Source organism: Papilio xuthus, unplaced genomic scaffold (assembly GCF_000836235.2).
Source record: "Papilio xuthus unplaced genomic scaffold, Pxut_1.1 DF825946.1, whole genome shotgun sequence".
NCBI lineage: Eukaryota > Metazoa > Arthropoda > Insecta > Lepidoptera > Papilionidae > Papilio > Papilio xuthus.
The window spans coordinates 7,305,373-7,326,247 of NW_013532703.1; the positions used below are offsets into that span (position 1 = coordinate 7,305,373).

General features: G+C 35.2%; 2 protein-coding genes across 6 annotated transcripts in view; one reads left to right on the forward strand and one right to left on the reverse strand.

Annotated features, from left to right (window-relative positions):
• Positions 1-102: 102 nt before the first annotated feature.
• Nup43 (nucleoporin 43) lies at positions 103-2,174 on the forward strand. The gene is made up of 3 exons (XM_013321356.1): positions 103-592; positions 777-948; positions 1,080-2,174. Exons 1-3 carry the CDS (start codon positions 237-239, stop codon positions 1,578-1,580), a joined length of 1,029 nt encoding a protein of 342 aa, XP_013176810.1. The 5' UTR covers positions 103-236; the 3' UTR covers positions 1,581-2,174.
• A 93-nt stretch (positions 2,175-2,267) lies between these two features.
• conu (Rho GTPase-activating protein conundrum) overlaps positions 2,268-20,875 on the reverse strand; it is a 64,444-nt gene continuing 45,836 nt past the window's right edge. For 2 of the 5 annotated variants that reach the window (XM_013321350.1, XM_013321351.1), the window contains 9 exons: positions 12,349-12,587; positions 5,917-6,041; positions 5,553-5,746; positions 5,253-5,358; positions 4,975-5,095; positions 4,725-4,884; positions 4,439-4,605; positions 3,916-4,277; positions 2,268-3,803 (listed from right to left, as the gene is read on the reverse strand). In XM_013321350.1, coding sequence (XP_013176804.1) covers positions 3,635-3,803; positions 3,916-4,277; positions 4,439-4,605; positions 4,725-4,884; positions 4,975-5,095; positions 5,253-5,358; positions 5,553-5,746; positions 5,917-6,041; positions 12,349-12,587 — 1,643 coding nt within the window. In that variant the 3' untranslated portion in view covers positions 2,268-3,634. Of the gene's footprint in view, positions 3,804-3,915; positions 4,278-4,438; positions 4,606-4,724; positions 4,885-4,974; positions 5,096-5,252; positions 5,359-5,552; positions 5,747-5,916; positions 6,042-12,348; positions 12,588-16,985; positions 17,501-19,121; positions 19,301-19,963; positions 20,072-20,875 lie in introns of those variants that run through there. The other 3 variants (XM_013321355.1, XM_013321352.1, XM_013321353.1) reach the window with 3 other exon arrangements.

The window sequence follows — 20,875 nt, forward strand, 5'->3', positions numbered from 1 at the left end:
TCTTATTTTTTATTTTAACCTATAACCCTTCTTTAATCTTTGAAAAATCATAGACAAAAAAGTTGTCTTTGTCAATTGATTGTCAATGTCAATTTAAAATTTAACCTCTTTCGTTGAAAAATTGTTGACAAAACTCAGACAAACGTTTTTAATTCTTTTAATTGATAATTTGCTGGAATTCAACTTAAAATCATCTAAAATAAGTTGCTGGATAAGAAAAAAATACGATAAGAGAAATGGCACAAGACGGAAATATAAAAGTTACATTTGTGTCTCAAAAAATTAAGAAAATACGATGGATACCTGAAGACTATGCAGAAGCTCAATGTTTCTTTACCGGCAGCTGGGATGACGAGGTTAACAACATTAAAGTATGGGTTCTAGATTATATAAATGACAACGAAGTGAAATACCCTAAGTATGTATCCAATTTCGTAGTTGAAGGAAATGTTACTGAAATTCAGTTCACGGGTAAAAATGTAATAGCAGTTTCAACGTCAGATGGAAAAGTTAGACTTTTGCAAATAAGTGAATATGAAAGAAAAACTCCATTAAAAGAAGTCTTTATATGGAATAACTTGCACAAAATTGCGTAAGTGTTAAAATATGTTAAATTTATCATTTTTATGTTGCTAAAAATCAATATGACAATTTTGTGGTACAAGATTTTTCCTAATTTTCCCTTTTTCACATAATACTTATGTAAATAAGTCAGTTTAAATAGATGTGGAATGGTATTGATTATTTTAGCGGTACTCTTTTATTATATTGTACAGTGGGCGAGCATGTCCCTGTACATCATTAGCCACCATGGAGGGTGATATAGCCACAGTGGGTGAAGATGGCAATGTGAACATACTGAACAGTCGCAGAGGAGACATCACCAGGACTATAACAGATGCTGATAGCTGCTCCTTACATTCAGTCTGCTTTATTAAGCATAATGAGGTATAGTATAGTTTTATTACTTTAAATCCTGTATATGATATTTAAAATATTTTATCTTCATGTTTTAAGAGTATATATTGTCAACACTTTGTATTTTTTAAAAGATTAACATTTCTATTACCTGACTGCAGGTAATCACTGGTAATCTACGAGGTCACATGAAGATTTGGGACCTCCGATCATCAGACAACAAGCCAACACACTCATTTCTATTTGGTGGTGACCAGTTAGCAGCAACATGCATCATCAATCATCCAACCCAACCATATTACATCCTAGCGGGTAGTGAATCAGGGGAAATAGCTATGTGGGATTTACGAGTAAACACATTCCCTTCTACATTAAAAGCCCATCCGTCCGGAGTAACGGAGATGAAATTCCATCCAGAGAATCCCAATAAGCTCCTCACCAGTTCATTATCTGGAGAACTGTGGGAATGGAATATGGAGGCTGTAATGAAAAACACAAAGACTACAGAAAACTGGATCGCTCTGCAAGATAAAAATACAACACAAACAAATACACTATTGGAATCTTTCAAACCTTTAAATTCTTTTGATTGTAACAAAGGTAATATTTTAGTTGCTGGTGAAAATGAAGCTATACATTTTATTAAGAACTTTAAATATTAAGATTAAACATTTTAATAACTTATTTTTCGTGTCTTGTTTGTCTAATGAAACTCATTACCTCTTTTTTTCTTAGCTGTCAGTACCATATAAATCCCAACATTGAGGCTTGGAGCACATACCTATGTTAGGGATGTGGCCATAATCAACCGCACTGGCTTTATTTAGTAACTCTTTTATTGTAATTAAGTTAAAATAAGTCAACCACTTTAAAGACCTCAGAAGACTTCAGAAAGAGTCATTATTATGTGTATTCGGATCATAGGGATACGAGATTAAATTAAAAACAATATTAAATATGTATATTGTATTTAAAAGTGGAAGTATATATTCTTATGAAGTAATATCAAATATACAATAATACACAAGTCAGTCTTTGCGTGTCTCGTCACCTCCTCATAAAACATACGAGACCACAACTACAAAGTAATATTTACATAGAAAATAAACAGAAATTTTACTAATACTTTATCAGGGAAATATCATTCATAAGGCACCAATTTACAACCGTATTAAGTTACGCGTCCGGACGCACCGCACGCATGGCCCGCAACGGATTTTACATAGTACTGCGTCCATTATTTGCGCCGCCCGCATCGAAAGACGGCATTTATCATCAAGCAATCCGTTAAGGGCGGTTTGTGCGGTGCTTCCAGCGCGGATCAATGGGCGAGTACCTTTATTGTAACAGCAGGTTTACACTGCCTGTTTAGACAAAATTATTATCGCTGTTAAATAGGTTATATGTTAAACACGATTTAAGAGGATAAGAGAGATGACAAAATGTTTTTATAGCATATATTTCAACAGTGGAAATTTAATCCGCAACATGGTAACTTACAAGTCAACCAATTTCAATGGCACCTAATTCCAACAAATTGTATGAATTAATTTTATAAGAAAATTTAAAGGAGATTGGAATGAACTTCAATATTATTTCTCAATTGCCTAAAATTCAAATAAAATGAATATTTGGCATCTTTATTCACTTAAATAAATGCATTAATAAACAATACAAAGTTTGTTCCTTTTTTACAATCAAATACTATGCCTTTATATTTAAGAAATAATAGCCAAAAGAAATATCTTGACAAAATAAAGTTCAAACCAAAACTGTATCATATACAAGTCCTAAAATGTTCTAAAATCTGATGTCTGATAATTAAAAATAAAAATGAATGTGTCGAAAATTTTCTTCTCCATATCAAATAATAAATAAAAGCCTCAATATTCTGATATTTCTCGATATGTCTTCTGAAAAATATTAACAATAATAATTTTAAGATTAAATCTAAAAGTATAGTTAGCTAGGATTCTATTTCACTGTGACTTTAATATTACTAAGAATGTTTATATTGTGTTATAACATATAGGTTGAGAACATACATATTGGAAGTTGGTTAAAGTTAAAGAAGTTATGTATAATTATTTTATATCTATCCAAATAGTGACTTAGATATTTAACATATTGGTAATAATGCGAGACAAAACACAACGAGTCACTTTCACGCAAACTGCCTGCATTTCTTAAACTAAACTTAACATAATAGAATTATCTATTTATATTCGATTCTTGTCTTTTATAATACATTCTCAAATAAAAGTTGTGATATTAAAATAAACATTGTTATGGCCAATTTATAACAATTTGCAACATTTTGTTGATTCGATGATAATATCTGATGATAACTTTGCCTCAAATGTCCAAATAATTTCCGATAATATTTCTGACCAACATTCTGTTATGAATAACAAAATTATATTGTTGGACAGTAAAATATACATATAAATTGGGATGTAAACCATATAACAATATCGTAATGTATTTTTTTACACGTAATACCTGCTGCAAACTCTTTGGATCGACTGACAGAAAGTAACACAAGTCGCTGCAACCGAACTTCACTTCACTTCACTAGTATAAATAAATACAAGTCTCGCTCGACTTCTAATTGCACTAAGTCCAACGCACCAGTAGTAGTAGTGCGCAGTGCGCAGTGAGCAGTGCGTAGTGGGCTCTGCGCAGTGAGCAGTGCGCTGTGGGCTCTGCGCAGTGCTCAGGTGTGGTGATGTCGCGCGCGCGGCTTGCGCTGCGCCGCCGCCAGCAGCGAGGCCGGCACCAGCCACAGCGAGTCCGCCCACCGCATCAGCGCCTCCGTCACCACGCAGCTGTTGGCCGCCGTCGCCACCTGCGTCTCCAGGCTGTCCGTCGGCTTGATCAGCAGACTGAGAAAATAAACAAGCTTGCTTTTAGTACTAAAGTATAATAACATAGCAGCAGAAAGACTCCTTCTCCTCCTCTTCGATAGTAAGATGATCTGTGTGGGGCGTGCGGTACCTGGGCGGGAAGAGCGTGGGCGCGATGATCATGGCGACGTTGTGCTCGCTCATCTTGTTGCGGTCAGCGCGCGCGGCGACGGCGCGCACGAGGCGCAGCACGGCGCGCAGGGTGGCGCGCTGCTCGGCCGGCAGCAGCAGCACGAGCAGGTTGAGGGCGCGCGCCTGCGTGCCGCCGCTGAGCGCGTACGTGTGGTAGAAGAGGCGCATCAGCTCCTGCGTGAGCGGCGGCTGCGGTAACTCGCGCAGCAGTCGCTTGTAGAGCGCGGCCAGGTCGTGTCCCGCCGCGCGCCGCAGCGCCGCCTCCACCGCGCTGCGCTCAGACCACCACTCGCGCTCCACCAGCTGGCACAGCGCCTCCACCTGCACACGAAACATCGCTTTATACACCCACGAAACATTAACCAAAAGGTCCTGCGAGTCGGAAAAAACTGAGAACGAGTATGTACAAAAGTCACATATAAAAATAGGTCATTGGTAATTTTTGGGATTTCATTATGTTATTTGATTGAGTGTTGGTGTACCTTATGCTTGTTGCCGGGCACGCGCAGCAGGCCCTCATCGGCGCAGCGCTGCGCCAGCGCGGCGGACACGGCGCGCAGCACGCTCGGCACCGAGCTCCACGTCTCCTCCCACAAGATCATGTCCTTTCGCAGCAGCGTCTCCACAGACACCCCGAACACTGAGCCTTCTGAAAAACGTCTCAAGTATAAGAACTACCTATAGCCTTCTTAATACCTCCGCTCCTTTTCTTGAACATCGCCTTCGAGAGTTGTGGATATTAATGGCTGGCGGTCTTCACATAATTACCTTCTTTCCTCTTCTTCTTGTGCGGCTTGCGCTTGTGGAAGGGCAGCGAGTAGCGGTCGAAGAGCGCGGTGAGCTCGAGCCACACCAGCGGCTGCAGCTTCTTCAGTGTCGGCTCAGCCACGCACTCGATGTCCACAGTGCTGCCCTCCTCCGGCCATTCCTTCAATACCACATCCATATGATATCCCAGAATTTTATAAAAGTGAACACAATATATTTGTAGTTATTATTCAAGTATTATTGTAGTTACCTCCTCCTGGTTGAGGACTTGCCGGTCGAGGTTGAACTTATGCTCAAAGCTGAGCGGCTGCTGCGCGGCGCTGCCCGCACTCGCCACACTCTTGGCGCGCGACACCACCGCGTGCTTCTTGCTGCAACAATACACAATATTGACTACTAACCTGATTCGAATCGATGATTTTGTCACTCTCATCTCCGTAGCCGCCTTGTACTTATTTGGCCCATTGTTCTTTTTTGGTTGGGAATGTTGTTTTGATAATAATCAGACAAGACTTTAAATATACGTACACGAAAGGATCACTATCTTTGAGGATGGACCCGTTGATTCTCTCCTTGCCTATCCTCGGGCCCTGCACTGTGCCGTATCTTTGGTAGCCCAGGAGTTCTATGCCCTCTGCAAACAACACCAATGTAAAATTTATAGATTACTGATGGAAATATACAGCCACACAGGTCACATAGATGTTGAATTTTTTAGATCAGGAATACATTTTATTGCTGGCGTGAAGTGGTCTTTACGTAAGAAGTGAGTTTCAATGCAGAAAACCGATAAGCTACTTTGATTTGACTTATATCTGGAAACTTTACCGGTGTTAGAAGCAATGTCAGCCCAGTGCAGGTCGTTGGGCTTGAAGAGGTCGTGTCCGCGGTGCGGGGCGGGAGGGGAGTGCTGCGAGGCGGGCGGGGAGTGCTGTCCGGGCGGAGAGAGACGGGCGCGACGCGGCGCCGGCGCCGACGGCGTGCGGCCCAGCGCACTGTGACCACCGCCCTGGTATGTGTCGCTGCAAACATTAAATATATTTAATAAAGCTTATAAGCTTTACATCAGTTGCATGCCAATAGTGAAATTGGTCCCTATGACATGCGTGAACAGAAATCTCCAGCATCGCAGACGCGGGTCTCTAATGACTAATGAAAAAGTGCCCTAATGTCTTAAGTAATTTGTACTTACACGAAGTCTGTGGGCGTAGGCGCGTCGGCCCACTCGGCGGGCGGTGAGCCGGAGCCGGCGCTTGGCAGCGAGTCCAGCGAGTCCGGGGTCGCGCTGCGCGACCGAGGCTCGCTGCCGCTAGAGTTCTGCAACAAACATACACTTTTTTATATGCCATTTATTACTGACCCGCGCTAACTTCAAACGGACGAACGAAAAATGTCACGAACGAATGAGATAAAAAAAAAACAAATCAAATTTTAGACCACTTGTCACAATGTCAAGGTTGCCTGAAAACCTCACTAAAATGGGGTGCAGCTGTTTAGGACTTAATAAAAAACAACCATAGAAGAAAACCTGAACACTGGACTGCTCAAGTGGCAAAGCGGTGGTAAATGAGTCACCGGCTAACTGTGACATGAGCCCTTGTCTATGTAGACGTAACAAAACACCTTTGTTCCGATTTATTATCCCCACGTCTGAAGATGAGTAATCGCATGCCGATATGTTACACTATTTCCTCGATTCTACAGAGAATTTTTATTCCATGAACAATCACAACAAGAAGGCAGATCGTCGGATAATGACATGTACTGGATACAAAATATTATAAACGTATTTAAAAGAATGCGTTCCGTTGCAAACGGTTCGAACTTCATACCTTTCACGTATGTACTAACATTATTTTAAGCTACGTTGTGTTCGCTTAGTTCTGATTTTGAGCCGGAGTATAAAGTTATAGCAATACTCTATCAACAAATTATAATACTAAAAGTTCACTTGTAAAAGGGATAGGTAGAAAGCTTTATCAGTAGCGTGTGAAGCCCAAAAAGAAAGGGTAAAGTTGTGGTAACAGCACTCGTAATGGTCCAACCGCAAAACAAACAAAACTAACGATTGTTCACTCTAATGGAAAGAGAAACTCGCGTTATAATTGATGTGAAGATGTGGGGACATCTCAAAGAAAGCATAACATTCCATTTCTTACTTTTTATGTTTTGGTCGAGGAAATTGAGAAGCGTTTTTACTAGTACTATTATTTCGCTTGCTAAATCCTGTGTTGATCCAGAGGTTCTATCTCGGTTACCCTATTTGTGTTGTATGATTTACATATTACCCGTATGACTTCGCCACGTGGGCGTTTATTAAGGTGTACGGAGTTTTTAAGGACAATTAAAATAGTTGTGGCGAGGTCCCGGGTCGCGTTACGTGTCCCCACAATTAAGTCAACCTCGCGTTATTTCGGTCATGGGCCCGCTCGCCCGACGCAACAATTATAAAACACTTATTCGCAAATTGATATTATCGGGGCCACGCTTATGGTTAATTTGTGTATTGTGTGTTGAACGTATCTTGATATTAAAAAACACGTGTTCTTTTAAACACAATAATCAAAGGGGATTAACTTAATTTATTTATAAATTCATTCACGGTTTAATTAAGTTGTGAAAGATTTTATAGTTGTGATAAAAGTGAATAGAAAGTAGAATTAAATTACAAAGAAATAAAGTAATATATTTTATTATTAATAATGTTACCTCATGATTATTCATTCGTTAATCCTTTTAAAGATATTCTAAGCATGGGATCGTCTTATCATTTGCGCTGCATGTCACATAATGTAGGAGTGCATCAGGTTGAATGACACCGAAGCTTCCGAGAAGCGCTTCTCTAGGCATTAAATCAAACCGTGTGTGTACGTTGAAATGCCACCACGGCGGTCATACCTCGAATATTAAAATCACAGGAATGGCTCGGAATAGAAATTAAACTATTTTATTAATATAAAACAAAATGTTTGTTCACTACGAACTGATACTACATAAATAAAAATTGCTATACAATTGAACTTGTGAATTTCCTTCTGAATTAGGTGAAATGTTATAAATATGATGCTTACAATGTCTAATACTGGCCATACCAACTTAAAATGTAAAATTATGGCTCTTACGTATCTGGTATCCGATCGTAAGTTTATAGTGAATTTATTTTTTTACTAATTTGACAACCCTAACCATTAGGGTTGCCACGCGCGCGTACGCCATTTAAACTCCTTCCGGAGAAGTAGAACTTGTTTATATAACTATTCTGATAAGTGGAAACGCGTTGCAGACGAGATGTGGTCAGTGGACCGGTCCGACTCGACATTGACATGCAGCCCCTCCCCTCCCCGTCCCTACCCCACCCTTGCGCCCCGCGAGCACCGGATACAGAGACTTCCGACCGCAAGCCACTCTTTTGCCCATATACATCGGACAGGTTTCTTGACCTAGTATTGGTCGCCTTTGACGTGAAACCTTTGCGTGCAACCCTATTCGATATTAACGATAACATCTTGGAAAGTTGCTAATGAAAGATGGGAACAGAATCTTATAGAAAACTAGTAAAGTAGTTTACCTACATCTGAATTTGAACCATAAATCACATAGATTTTGATGTTTCTTTTGATTTACTTATCTTGTTCTCAGATTTGTTTTGATAAGAAGCTTGTAACTTTTAATTGCAACTATAAAATTGGTACGTAAATAAAATGAAGTGCGAAGTGTGATTTTTTCGATATCTGAAAGGTAATGAAGTGGATCATCACGCATGCTGCACGCTGCACTATACTCGCGAGCCATCATGTAACCACTAACGACTTGGTTTGCATCTTATTATACATCGCTATTATAAGCTATGTAAAATGATCATACTAATCTTTACACTGGATTAAGTATAGTGAATTTAAGATTAATTTTCTTAGTAATTTATGATTTTATTTTATTTATAGCATTATCTTCGTTCCATAAGCAATGATTTTATAAAATTATTTACACAAATAAATATTTATTATTTTTATTTTTTTATTATTTATATGTATGTTTCATTGTGACATTTTTTCGATTATTTTGCATTATTGTGGAAACACTAATGATGCCTCAATTACGAAATTTACAAACAAATACGTAATGGACAAGAATTCAAGCGAAATCGTTTCACGTCAGACATATTCAAGGGAAGTCAGTTCAGTAAAGAATTTATAAATGGATATAAAATCTTATATTAAACTCTTCAGGATCTCTCAATATCAAAGATCTATTCAACTAAATGGATAAACAAAATGGACCATTTGAATATATATGTAACATTTACGGAAGTTGCAGACAGTTTTAAATATGAAAAAGTGAATACACTACTATGATGAACACATTCTATGGAGTATTAAAAAACTATTATTTAATTTTTAGTCGTCTATCTCTTTGTGTTTTTTTTAGATCAGGAAGTGACAAAACGTATGATTGGTAGCATTGAACTGAACATCAAGCATCTCAAGGTCGCAGTAAACACGTGCGTTCACCTCCGCGTGTCTACTTCAAATGAAGTTACATCTGGAAGAGACTTATCAAGTACCGTCAAACTCTTTAAGTTATTTTGCCTTGTATACGAATAGAAACCGTCGGTCGCATCCTTTGCCTACTTTGTAAATAGAAAACATTTAGTAGAACGTTTGTGAAAAACATAAATGTAGAAACAATAAAGTTAGAGAGACATTAGTTTAATATGTTCTTTAGCTTAATTTACAAAATGTCTCCCAATTCTGAAGGAATTTTTGAGGAAGCTAAGACGTAATTAATACTTGTATAAAGTTTAGGACATTTTATCGATATTAATTATAAATTTTTTCGTTGCTAACACAATTATGGTCACAATTAATTTCTTTTTCTGAAGAGTTGAAGAATGCCAATTAAAACTAATAAATTTATAAATTATATTACAAGTTAGTTCATTAATTTTATTATAACTTTTACTTTAATGACGCCGCTGTTATCTCGTATCGTATCAACTGTCACTTTATTAATCGTAAACTGATTTGGTTATCATTTTTGATAGATCGATGCAGGGCATTCACACCAGTTGTTACTTTGTTGAAGCCAATGCAAATAAATTACGGCAAAGTTTATACAGCCTAATACATTTTTAGTTGTATTGGATGAAACGTATTTCTTTTTAATTGATAGGTTAACAAAAGTATCTAAATTTTGACAGATCACATAACCAAACTTTTTTTTAAGGCCAAGGTAATGTTGTCGTACAGCCACTTTTTTTTAAAGTGTAATCGATTTCTTTTTTTAAGGCAAAGGTCAAATGCTATGTCTCTTGCCAATAGAGTTTGACTTCATACCAATGCATCGATGTAGGAGCGCACCATCGCCAGTCCCTTGCAGCTCCCCATCTTCTCGCGAACCTTGACGCGCACGGTGTCACAAATCATGTTGCCACACGCGTGTTCACATCACAACATCATCACAGCACAATGCTCACTGAACAACCAATACACTTAGTGTACAAAACACTCAATTCAATTTTGAAATTTGCCGGACGCGAGGCAATTTGTGTCGGCACTACGTCCGTTAACGCAGATCGAGCGCGGAACGCACTTTTGTAATTGTGACTAACAACTGAACATTTTTACGTATTTAATTCTTTTTTTAAATCTGTTTCAAATACAACACTGGTATGTTTATCACTGTTTTATTAATATGACACAGGGTTAAAGTAATTTAAAAATCGAATGATTTAAATTGAATCGACTATTCGCAATATTCTTTTAAATATAAACGGTTATCAGAACATTTCCGGCCAATTATTTAGCCTATAAATCGAACGTGACTGTACACGCGAGATACGTTCGCGTTAGTTGACATTATGTTCGAAAACTGTTTACAAATTGTATTTGAAGTCCCTCTTGCTCTTAATTGCATATTTATCTAATGACTGACGTTCTTACTTATCGTAGCGTCAAAATGGATTGTCCTGCTCACGTCTAACTAGTGTTTCCATACATAGAAAATGTTTTTTTCCCAAACGTAAGATTTAAATATTTTTAAACATTACTAACGACTTATTAATACTAAAAACTTTTTCAATTATGAATCAGAAAAGAGAGAAACTAAACAGGCTTTGAAATATTCAACGAAAATGGCTTTTATTTTTGTTTGATATAATACCCAGAAATAAACTTTTCTTTAGTTTTAGAACACCTCAAATCTTAGTTATTAGGAAAGAAATAGGTCCAATAAAACTAAACTTTCCATAGAATTGAAAACTGTTGGTAATCCTATCGAAACGGGTTCTCTTGTCTTGAAGCCCGTAATGATTTCTTACTAGTACGTAAACGATTCCTAGTGACATAAAATTAAGTAATCGTCGTATCAAAATCGGTCAGTAATGGACGACATATATTTAACATACTTAATAAGTCATAATAAAGATCAAAATCTTTATTAATAAGACAATTTCAACTTCAAATATGAATTGTGTCAAAGAATTTGAAGACTGAGTTAAGAATAATAGATATAAAATAGTAGAAAGACGACGAAAACCTGTACCGAACCGGCATAGAGTTGATCGTATAAAACATATCGTCATCCCTGTCATTGTCTTTCACAAAACAGAGATGACAATATGTGTTTTATTTCGACTTAATTGTGGATAATCTTTTTGAGGTTATAAATTAAACAAATACAATATTTATTTGTGACAATGTACTATCGTAAATTTGAACTATTAATAGGTCGATAGCCAAATGATATTACGATTCTAATTTAATTTCTAAATCTTTTCATAAGGTAAAGAGAGAGTTACATTTGCTATTGTTCCCATACCAATCAGTCAGAGCCATAAACAGCAAACAATAACAGTAGGAAAGCTTACGTTAGAAAATAGAAATTACAACGACTCTATGGTTATGTCAGGTAATAGAGTAAAAATGTGTTAAATTTTCGGTGTAACGATAAATAAAAAAAACATTTTTACACAAAAGAGTTAGTGAGAATAAAAAATATGAGTGTTTTTACCAAACATAAACGTAACAAAATACCAGATTATGGCACAGATTGTGATGTCATAATTACATGAAATTGTTTACGGTGTCAGTATTGCGACATTTGTAAAGCAAAACAGTTTGACAGTTGATTTAAATGCACTTTACAGAATTTAGGTTATGTGGACACAAATATTTACCGATTGTTACAATTGCGTGTGCACTTTAAGGACAGATGGAGTGAGTTGCGTAATATTATTTATGTTGACACGCAACAGTATTATATGAATATTGTATGACATAATTGAATTCAAGTTTACGAATGTGCCAATTAAAAAATACCAATGTTTTTGATAAATAAAATGTTATTTATAAGAATATTGAACTCTGCAATAATTTTTCCTCAATTAATTATAAAATATGACGTACAAAGAACCGTTACAATATTTCAGAATGTATCACTGCGTGTACAACTTATTCGAAATGACGGGTCGTGAAAAAAAAACAAAGCGCGGCTGATTTCTTTGAGTTTGACATATCAATCGATCTGTATCTGTCAGATGTTCTTTTTTTAACATCGTTTAAAAACAATGTTGGTTAATAAAATGTATAAAGTTATGAAGTTGTTAATACATTAAATATGAACAAACCTCTAAATCTCTAAAGACATCTCTGATATCTGGTTTGCGGGCACGCGAGGCGGCGCGCTTGCGACGCACAGTGCGGTTAAGGCGGCGCACGCGGCGGCGCACGGCGGCGGCCTGGTCGCGTGGCAGCGGGCGCACCGCCTCGCCCAGCTGCGCCTCCGTCACCTCGAGACCAGCGCGTGCCGGTGCTGCCAGCGAGCCCAGCCCTGCCGCCTGCAACCACTCCGTTTCCAGCTCGCCCTCTACAAACAATACAGACATACGTTAAACAACATAATATTTTTAAGTAGTTACTGTGGTGGCATACATTATATAATATATAATACATTAAATCGTCGACTTTATTTCTTATATACTCCTTAATACTCTGACATATTTTTCATTAAAAAGATCAATATAAGAAGGAGATATTTTTGAGTTGCTATACGATGTTTCATTACATTCGCAATTAATGTCTTTATTATAATATAGAAGTGTTTGCGAGGCGGGTTCAGGCGCACCTTTGTTGATGTGCCGATCTGTTTTTGTGTTGCCATCACAAAAACTAATGGACACGGACATAGGGCTGCAAAAACGTGGAGGTTAAAGAACTCATTTGCTGAGTTAATTTAAGTATAAGTTACCACGTACTCATGGTTATTATAGATAACTTTGTATATATATTGTATATATGTGTGACATTCTAATAATTGTATAAAAAGAAAAGATTTGTATTTTTGTATGTAACAAATAAAAATGCTGTACCTTTTTCATAAAAAAAATTACCATTAGAAAACTATATTATCATTGAGTAACATAGATTATATTTACTAGATTTTTTTAATTAGACGCGTTTCGCGGACAAAAGCAATGAGTATAATATTGATTATATATATTTATCGAAGAAAAGAGAATTTTTACAGCCAGAAGAGATGAACTGACTTTGTCCGAGTGAGCTGTATAAGGCAGACTGACTCATTGCATTAACTTATTTAGCAAATGACAGAAACAAAACAAACTGTACGATGTTTATTTTACACTGAACTGTGGAACAGAGTCAGCTAAAAAGTAACGAATAATTTTAGTTTTTATTATAGCTATATTGTTGTATTTAATCATATTTCATACATACATTATAAATGAGAATGTTTGGATGGATGGATGTTTGTTTGAAGGTATCTCCAGAACGGCTGAATCGATCTCGATGAAATTTGACATACATATAGAACATAGCCTGGAAGAACACATAGGTTACTAATTATGTTTTTTTAATAACGCGCGGACGGAGTTACGGGCGACAGCTAGTATTAATATAACGCAAAGATTTTTTTTGATATCTACAATTCAGGTAAATTGATTTGAATATAGGTTAGATAAAAGTTTTATGCTTAGAATTTCAAAAGCAGAGTCATTCATAACTGAAAAAGAATTCAATAACATCGTTCGTGTTAATATTTTTATCTATTGTTAAAATAAATATCTAATAATATGCGTTTGCGTTTTATTTTATGAATATTCTAAAACACGTGTATATATATCTTTAATGAGTCATTTAAACAAGATTAAATTGACTCTAATATTACAATAATATCACAGGCATTCGAACTGAATGAAAACAATAAAAGAATAATTTATACATAGGTTTTTTTCGATATTAATTTCACTCGTCGTACAAGATTGTGAGCGTTTCAAATTGGTATATTTCTCTCAGCTAAAAATAGATCGTACAACTAACAAACAACATCCTGTTAAGTCCCGACTGAAATAAACCACTGCTGGGTTACTGAAACGAGATGAGAGCGCCAACAAGGCACTAATGAATGTTTCATTGCTTTTATGTTAAAAATGAGTTATTAACTGTTGGCTTCTGAGAACAGAATCTCTTTAAACATATCGTCATCCCTATCATCTTTGACAAAACAATGATAATATGTTTTAAACGAGGATTTTGGTTTAAAAACTGCTGCTATTCGTTTTTTATCAATTAAATGTACATGGCAGGTAAGTTTTTGCCTCGATGTATTGAAAATCATGCAATATTTTCCACAAGAAACTAAATAATTTGAAACGAATTCAGCGTAAAAATTCTTAAATAATTATTTACTAAGCCGGATAAATCCTTCCTTTCGAATGCTTTAATCAGATATAATATTTAGTAGGATGTTTAACCACGTATTATCCATTAACGCTCTTCCTGTCATTTGTAAATAACACGTCTTCAACATTAATCCGGTGACGTCATTGTTGTCAAACAATTGTCAGCCTTGATGACAGTGTACACTAGCCTTGCAAGCAGGGGACCTTGTGGACTTGATACTTGAAAGAGACTCGTCTTCACTTTCTTAGTCTTGGTAATTGTATCCAAGGTTGGATACTAGTATGAAAGTGAATTGCACCGACTCGAAATATTGTTATAATTACTTTTTAACCAAACATGTTTTTTCTGTCCACCATAGAATCTTAGTATAAATATTTATTTTTCTACCAGGAACACAAAAATGGCCATATTTTAAAACGGTTTCAAGGATCAAGATATTTGCTCGACTAGAATATGCGTTATTTTTTCCTCGATAAGAAAACAATGAAAACGCGATTTGTCCAAAATGGCACTTTATTAATTGCATTTACGGGGACGATATATTTATTAATATAAATATAAAATTAGCTTTCTAACTTAGAGTGAGGGCAAAAGTGTTGAATCCTTTAAAAATTGTTAACAACATAAATACGATTATTATCGGAACGGATACACACAACAAAGATTACTTTACGAAAACAAATCTGTTATAATTTTGACAGAACAAGATAAAACTTAATATATTTTTTGAACGTAATACATGAAACCAATTTGTATATTAGATAACGGATAAAAACTATTTACATAAGATTGATTTTTATAGTTTCCTGTCATTGTTAAGTCACGAATACAAACAGATAATCAACCATTAAATAATAAAAAAAAAACATCAAAAATAATCACCATTAATTTTTCAAAGACAAAATTACAATAATTTTAGATTTAAACTTATTCAAGGTCGAATATTTTACTACAAATAATGTATCTGATAATTAAAAATGTTACTAATGTTATAAATGCGAATGTTTAGATGTATGTTAGAAGGTGTCTCCGGAACGGCCAAACGGATCTCACTGAAATTTGGCGTAGATATAGAACATGGGCCGCGGACGAGAGCGAAAGCGTGCCCGTGGTCCCGTCCCGATGCGTTGGAGGAACAGAGAAGTTTAGTGGGTCTGCCTCCGCTATGGAAGAGAATCCCACATAACTACCGCGTCCCCCCCCCCCCTGGGGCGCGGAGTATGCATAAAGCATTCCTCTTTGGAAAAAAAAGATATAGAACATAGTTTAGCAGGACACATAGACAACTAATTTATTAATTTTATTTAAACTCCGCTCGGACGAAGTCGCGGGCTTAAGCTAGTATTATACAGATCTGATAATTCAAATAAAGATCAACTGATTGAATTGTAACAACGGTTCAGTTATATGAATCGGAACTTGTACTACGGGTAACTATCGACAATTATTAGAAGTCAGAAGGACTCTTCCTATCACGTTTTACTATAATATATGTTGTTGCACTTTCAACCGAATTATTTTTGGGATACTTTAGTAAATATATTTTTAAATTTAAAGCCATGTTATACTTGAAGACAGGATGTTTATGCATCAGTTGATTGTTTCTAACGATGCCACTTAACTCGATGCAGGGTGAATGTCCTGTGACGAAGGCGACATCTAACGGCCACACAACACAACGCACAACAGATGTATGACAAGACATACTTTAGATTAAGGATGTATAGGGACACAAAAAATTTAATTTTTTTATGGATCTACGTATGCCTATTCCACTGAAGAGAGTAAAGCCTTTATGTAGTGGTTTTATAACTATTTTAGATTCACTTTTGCCCACCGGGTCAGTAAGGTTTGTTGTATTACCTCTTGTAAGACATCGAGTATTGATTGTGTAGATTGTCATGTAGCTTAAAAAATATAAATAAATAAAATGTAATCAGTATTTAAAATAAATAAAAAATTTACCGCAAATAGTTTTTATGTAAAAAGTTTGTCCAATAACGGAATCGGTGTTCGTATGTTTTACCCGCATCAAGTTCATTCATGTGTGGTCGTTGTAAAGCTGCGTGCACACAAACAGTGATTTATAGCAGATATAAATCGCGTTTAACGTTACATAGCAATTAACGTTAATAGCGGTCTTTTGTGAAGACAGGTTGTTACATCAAGTGATTTCGGAGGGACACTACGTAATATCGATGTTTTAATAATAAAAAAATAAAAGGGAATCATTTGATATCTCATATATTGTAAAATTGTATGTACGTTTTAGGCTTTATTAGTTTTGTTTTTCTTTTATAAGAGAAGGGGGCAAACGAGCTGCGGGAACACCGAGGTGATCAACGACACCCATGGACATCTCCAACACTAGAGGAACTGTAGATGTGTTGCCGGCCAACTTGTTTCACTGAATATGACCTCATATAAGTTTATTGTCATAAAACAAAAAATATACGCATTGGTAGAACCTCGCTGAGTGAATTCCCGATTCCTAAATTATAGATCGGAGTATTTCGCTTGAACTATCTCTACTTATTGTTAGACAATTTATGAAAGTACTCACCTATAACGTATTTGGCGTGAAATCGGCATAGCGCCCCCATAACACACATTGATAGACCGTTGACTTTATTATTTTTATAATGAAAGCGATTTACAAACAAAGACCGTGAATTTCCGCACATCACATTGTAGTTTCAAATCCTAAACACACAAACTTTGGCGCATTCAATAAACGTTGCGATTGCACTAAATCTACAATCACGCGATTCACAAATTCAACTAGACCGAGGATGTTATTGTTTAAAAAATAAAGTCGAATTTACCGATCGATGATAAGAAATTAGTAGGTGTTAGATGAATCAACGGAACGTCATAGTTGGAGTGATAATGTGGGAATCCATTGTCTTAACTCATCGGGCTAGAGTGCGTGACGTGTGATGGGCGTTGGCGGGAAAAATGTAGCACGAGCTCTCTTCGTATTATCGATTTAGAAAGAGACAGATATTAAATATTTTTGATAAAATGACGATGTTTTGAGTAAGAATAGTGACGTATTGGCCGCGTGAATCGGGCGGCGGCGCGTTTCTCACTGCGTGGGCTCGCCGTCTTCTCGACTCAGTTTATTATGGTCTTGTATTTATAGACTCGATCGATATACAATTGGAGAATAAGATATATGCAATAAAACGAATATTAAACATAGATTGAATGACCAGTATGCCAAATCGTTAGTATGTAACTAACAAAACTGGCAATGGACACGACTAACGACAATTTCGCGGGGAAAGTTTAAATTAAAATATATTTAAAATTTCATTAAAGTACTGGCCAGTACGAAAGTCAAATCTTGACGTTACAAAAAAACCAATTACCACATTTAACCTATCAGAACTACATCAGTAATTTACTAAAAATCATCGGATATTATTCCCTTGACAATATAAATGCAGCAATCGGAAGTCTAAACGGCCTCGAATACCTTCGTCTTTTACCTTTACCTGTATACCATATTAGTAGAAACTTATGTATTATTTATTATCTATTTCAACTACAAAAAGAGCAAAATAAATATGTCTTTAATAATGACGTTGACTGTACTCAGATATATTTAACCCGTCTAGACTAATTCGTGCGTTGACACAAATACCGCGTAGGAGGAGCTTCAACTCTATGTGTTTGTTTTTTTATTATATTTACATAGACGATTATATCTTTATTATGTAATTGGCGATAATACCAGATACATTAAGATAAATTTAAAAAAAATGTGGACATTTTTGTTGATAATTTTGATATCTAACGAGTGATTGTATTTTAAATATACACAAAGATAATAAAATACTGACTGGAAGAGAACTATTTTTTTTTAATTTTAATTAAGGAATGCAAAAGCAACCGTTACATTTTAGATATTTTAGAATAGGAAGACATCTTGTTAGCAGTTCGGTGTGGCAATTGGCGACATCTTCCGCATTGCGAACGCCACGATAATTTATATCGTCCAACTGTACTGGAATGCTAAGAACTTCCTTTGAAGAATTAAAATAAAAACAATACCTTTTTTAGTTACTTAATTAAATGACGTCACAGATCATTATGTAAAGGATTTACATAATAACATAATGAAAGATGTCAGTTTCTATTGCTAAAACACATGAAGAAATACACACAAAAATACGACATCTCTGTTTTAGCAAACAAAATAATAGGGACAACTATATGTTTGTGTACACATTTAAAATGTTTCTAATATTTAAAAATCGAGCGAAATTCATCAATCGATAGCAGCGGAGTTTCAAACAAAAGAATTTCGAATCATAACCTAAAATATTATTATAATGAAGTCAAACATACGAAATATAAAGAGAAAGAAGGTTACATAAGAAGTTTGGAACATCTTCAAAAATAAGGTGAACATGTCTTAGTCAGTGGGCAATTGATGAATGCGGCGGAAATATGACTCAGCAAACAAGCACGTTGTTACGAACATATACAAAATTATTACGCTTTTAAAACACTCATACCTGTCACGTAAGCCTAAGATGACTACAGTATGCAAGAAATAACAAATTAAAGATTTCCAACGTTCCAACAAAGACGTTGATAATTTACTACAAACATACAGACGAATTTAGAACCTCCTTTTTGAAATCGGTTAACTACTGAGAAATAAATAAAAATATAAAACATAACATACCATTATTTGGAGGTAACCAATATCCATTAAATTTGCATCTTATCAAAAGCACTAATTTAATTAATCCGGCGTTAAAATATGCGACATTCGAACACTGCTTCAACGCGTTTGTTTCATTTGAATTATTTGGAAAACTATTTAAATCCATAACGAATATATTAAACAAAATTTCATAAATAACCCTTGGTGCGTACCGTCTAACAATGAACTGACATTCAAAATAAATGTTAAAAGAAAAGGTAAACAATAACTATAAGAACAGATAAAAGTTTAAAAAGATTAGCGATGATTTAACTAATGAGTATTTTGTGACCAACATGAACTTGCAGTAAACAATTCCTGTTAGTAATTACTGATCACACTCCAAAACAAATAAAACGTTAAATATTTTAACAGAGTATAAAGGGAACTATAGACTTAGGAAAAGGTTATGGTCAAGAAAATTATCATAGTATTAATGTAAATATATTTCAGTGTTAGAATCTTGGATGAATACTTACAACATATCTTAACAAAATTGTGTTAAATTAAACGAAATTTTGACAGCTTACAGTAAAGAAATTGATTAAAAACTTCTCAAATAATATATTATAAAAAATACTGTTTATCAAAATATAACTATAGCTGTCGCGTCCGATTCCGTCCGCGCGTAATTAAAAATAATTAATAAATAGCCTATATGTTCTTCCAGACTATGTTCTAGCATGCCAAATATCAGCGAGATCCGTTCATCCGTTCCAGAGATATCTTAAAACAAACATCCATACATCACCATCGCATTTTTATTATTAGTAAGATAGTAAGATTATATAAATACTTCGAATAAAAAAATAAAACCTTACTCATTAAAAACCAGACTTCGTGTTCGAGAAACATGACTTAAGTTTTCCATTTAAATATAAACAATAAATTTTCACAATAATAAAAAGATAATTTATAAACACTTTCGCCTTCGTTTGAATCGTAAATTGAAATGCGTCGTAAATCTGTTATTCGAATTCAATAACATTTGATAAGAGATGTAGGACTGAAGATTGTGATGAGTTAAAAATAATATTGATCTCCTGTCAACGACCACGATATAATGCGAACAGTTCTTTATCTGTGGAGTATAATATATTGCGTTTATTTGCAGGAAGTTTCTTTCTTCAAGTGCAAGTAAATCTTGCTTTAATCTACTTAAGAAATAGGTGAATAACCACTTCAGTGATTCAAGCGAACAACTCTTAAAGAAATGAATTTCATCATGCTTTGATAGGGATAACAGAAATTAAATATGGATAAACAACTACCATGTAATTATATTTAACAAGTTTTTTATTTAAATGCAAAATAATAACAACAAAAATAACGCCCGAAGCGGAACAGGCCGAGACCATGGACCTCTAATGACGAGATCCTGGCAAACCTAAATACTAAACATTATAGAATTATAAAGAACATTAGAATTGATTTTAAGTTATTGAACGTGTATCATTTAAACATGTATTTCTATGTTGTTAATTCCGTCGATTAGTTTTGTTGATAAATGTATATATTTTTTATCGACACTTATCCACAATGTTTGATAATCAAGTGATCGTGCTATCTCCTTATCGTTTTAGTTAATTATGTTGATACACAACACACAAACTAATCATTTACGATAAAAAATATATGTGCTATAGTATCGTTTAACTGTTCACATTATATACACTTTTTAAATAAACAATCCAATGCAAGTACAATAAAATGACATCGTAAATTTAAAATGT

Bases quoted from the DNA above. Each gene is read 5' to 3' on its own strand.
- Nup43 (XM_013321356.1), top strand. From the start codon at position 237: ATGGCACAAGACGGAAATATAAAAGTTACATTTGTGTCTCAAAAAATT. The intron at 593-776 runs GTAAGTGTTAAA...TATATTGTACAG, and splicing joins AATAACTTGCACAAAATTGC to TGGGCGAGCATGTCCCTGTA. The intron at 949-1,079 runs GTATAGTATAGT...ACCTGACTGCAG, and splicing joins GCTTTATTAAGCATAATGAG to GTAATCACTGGTAATCTACG.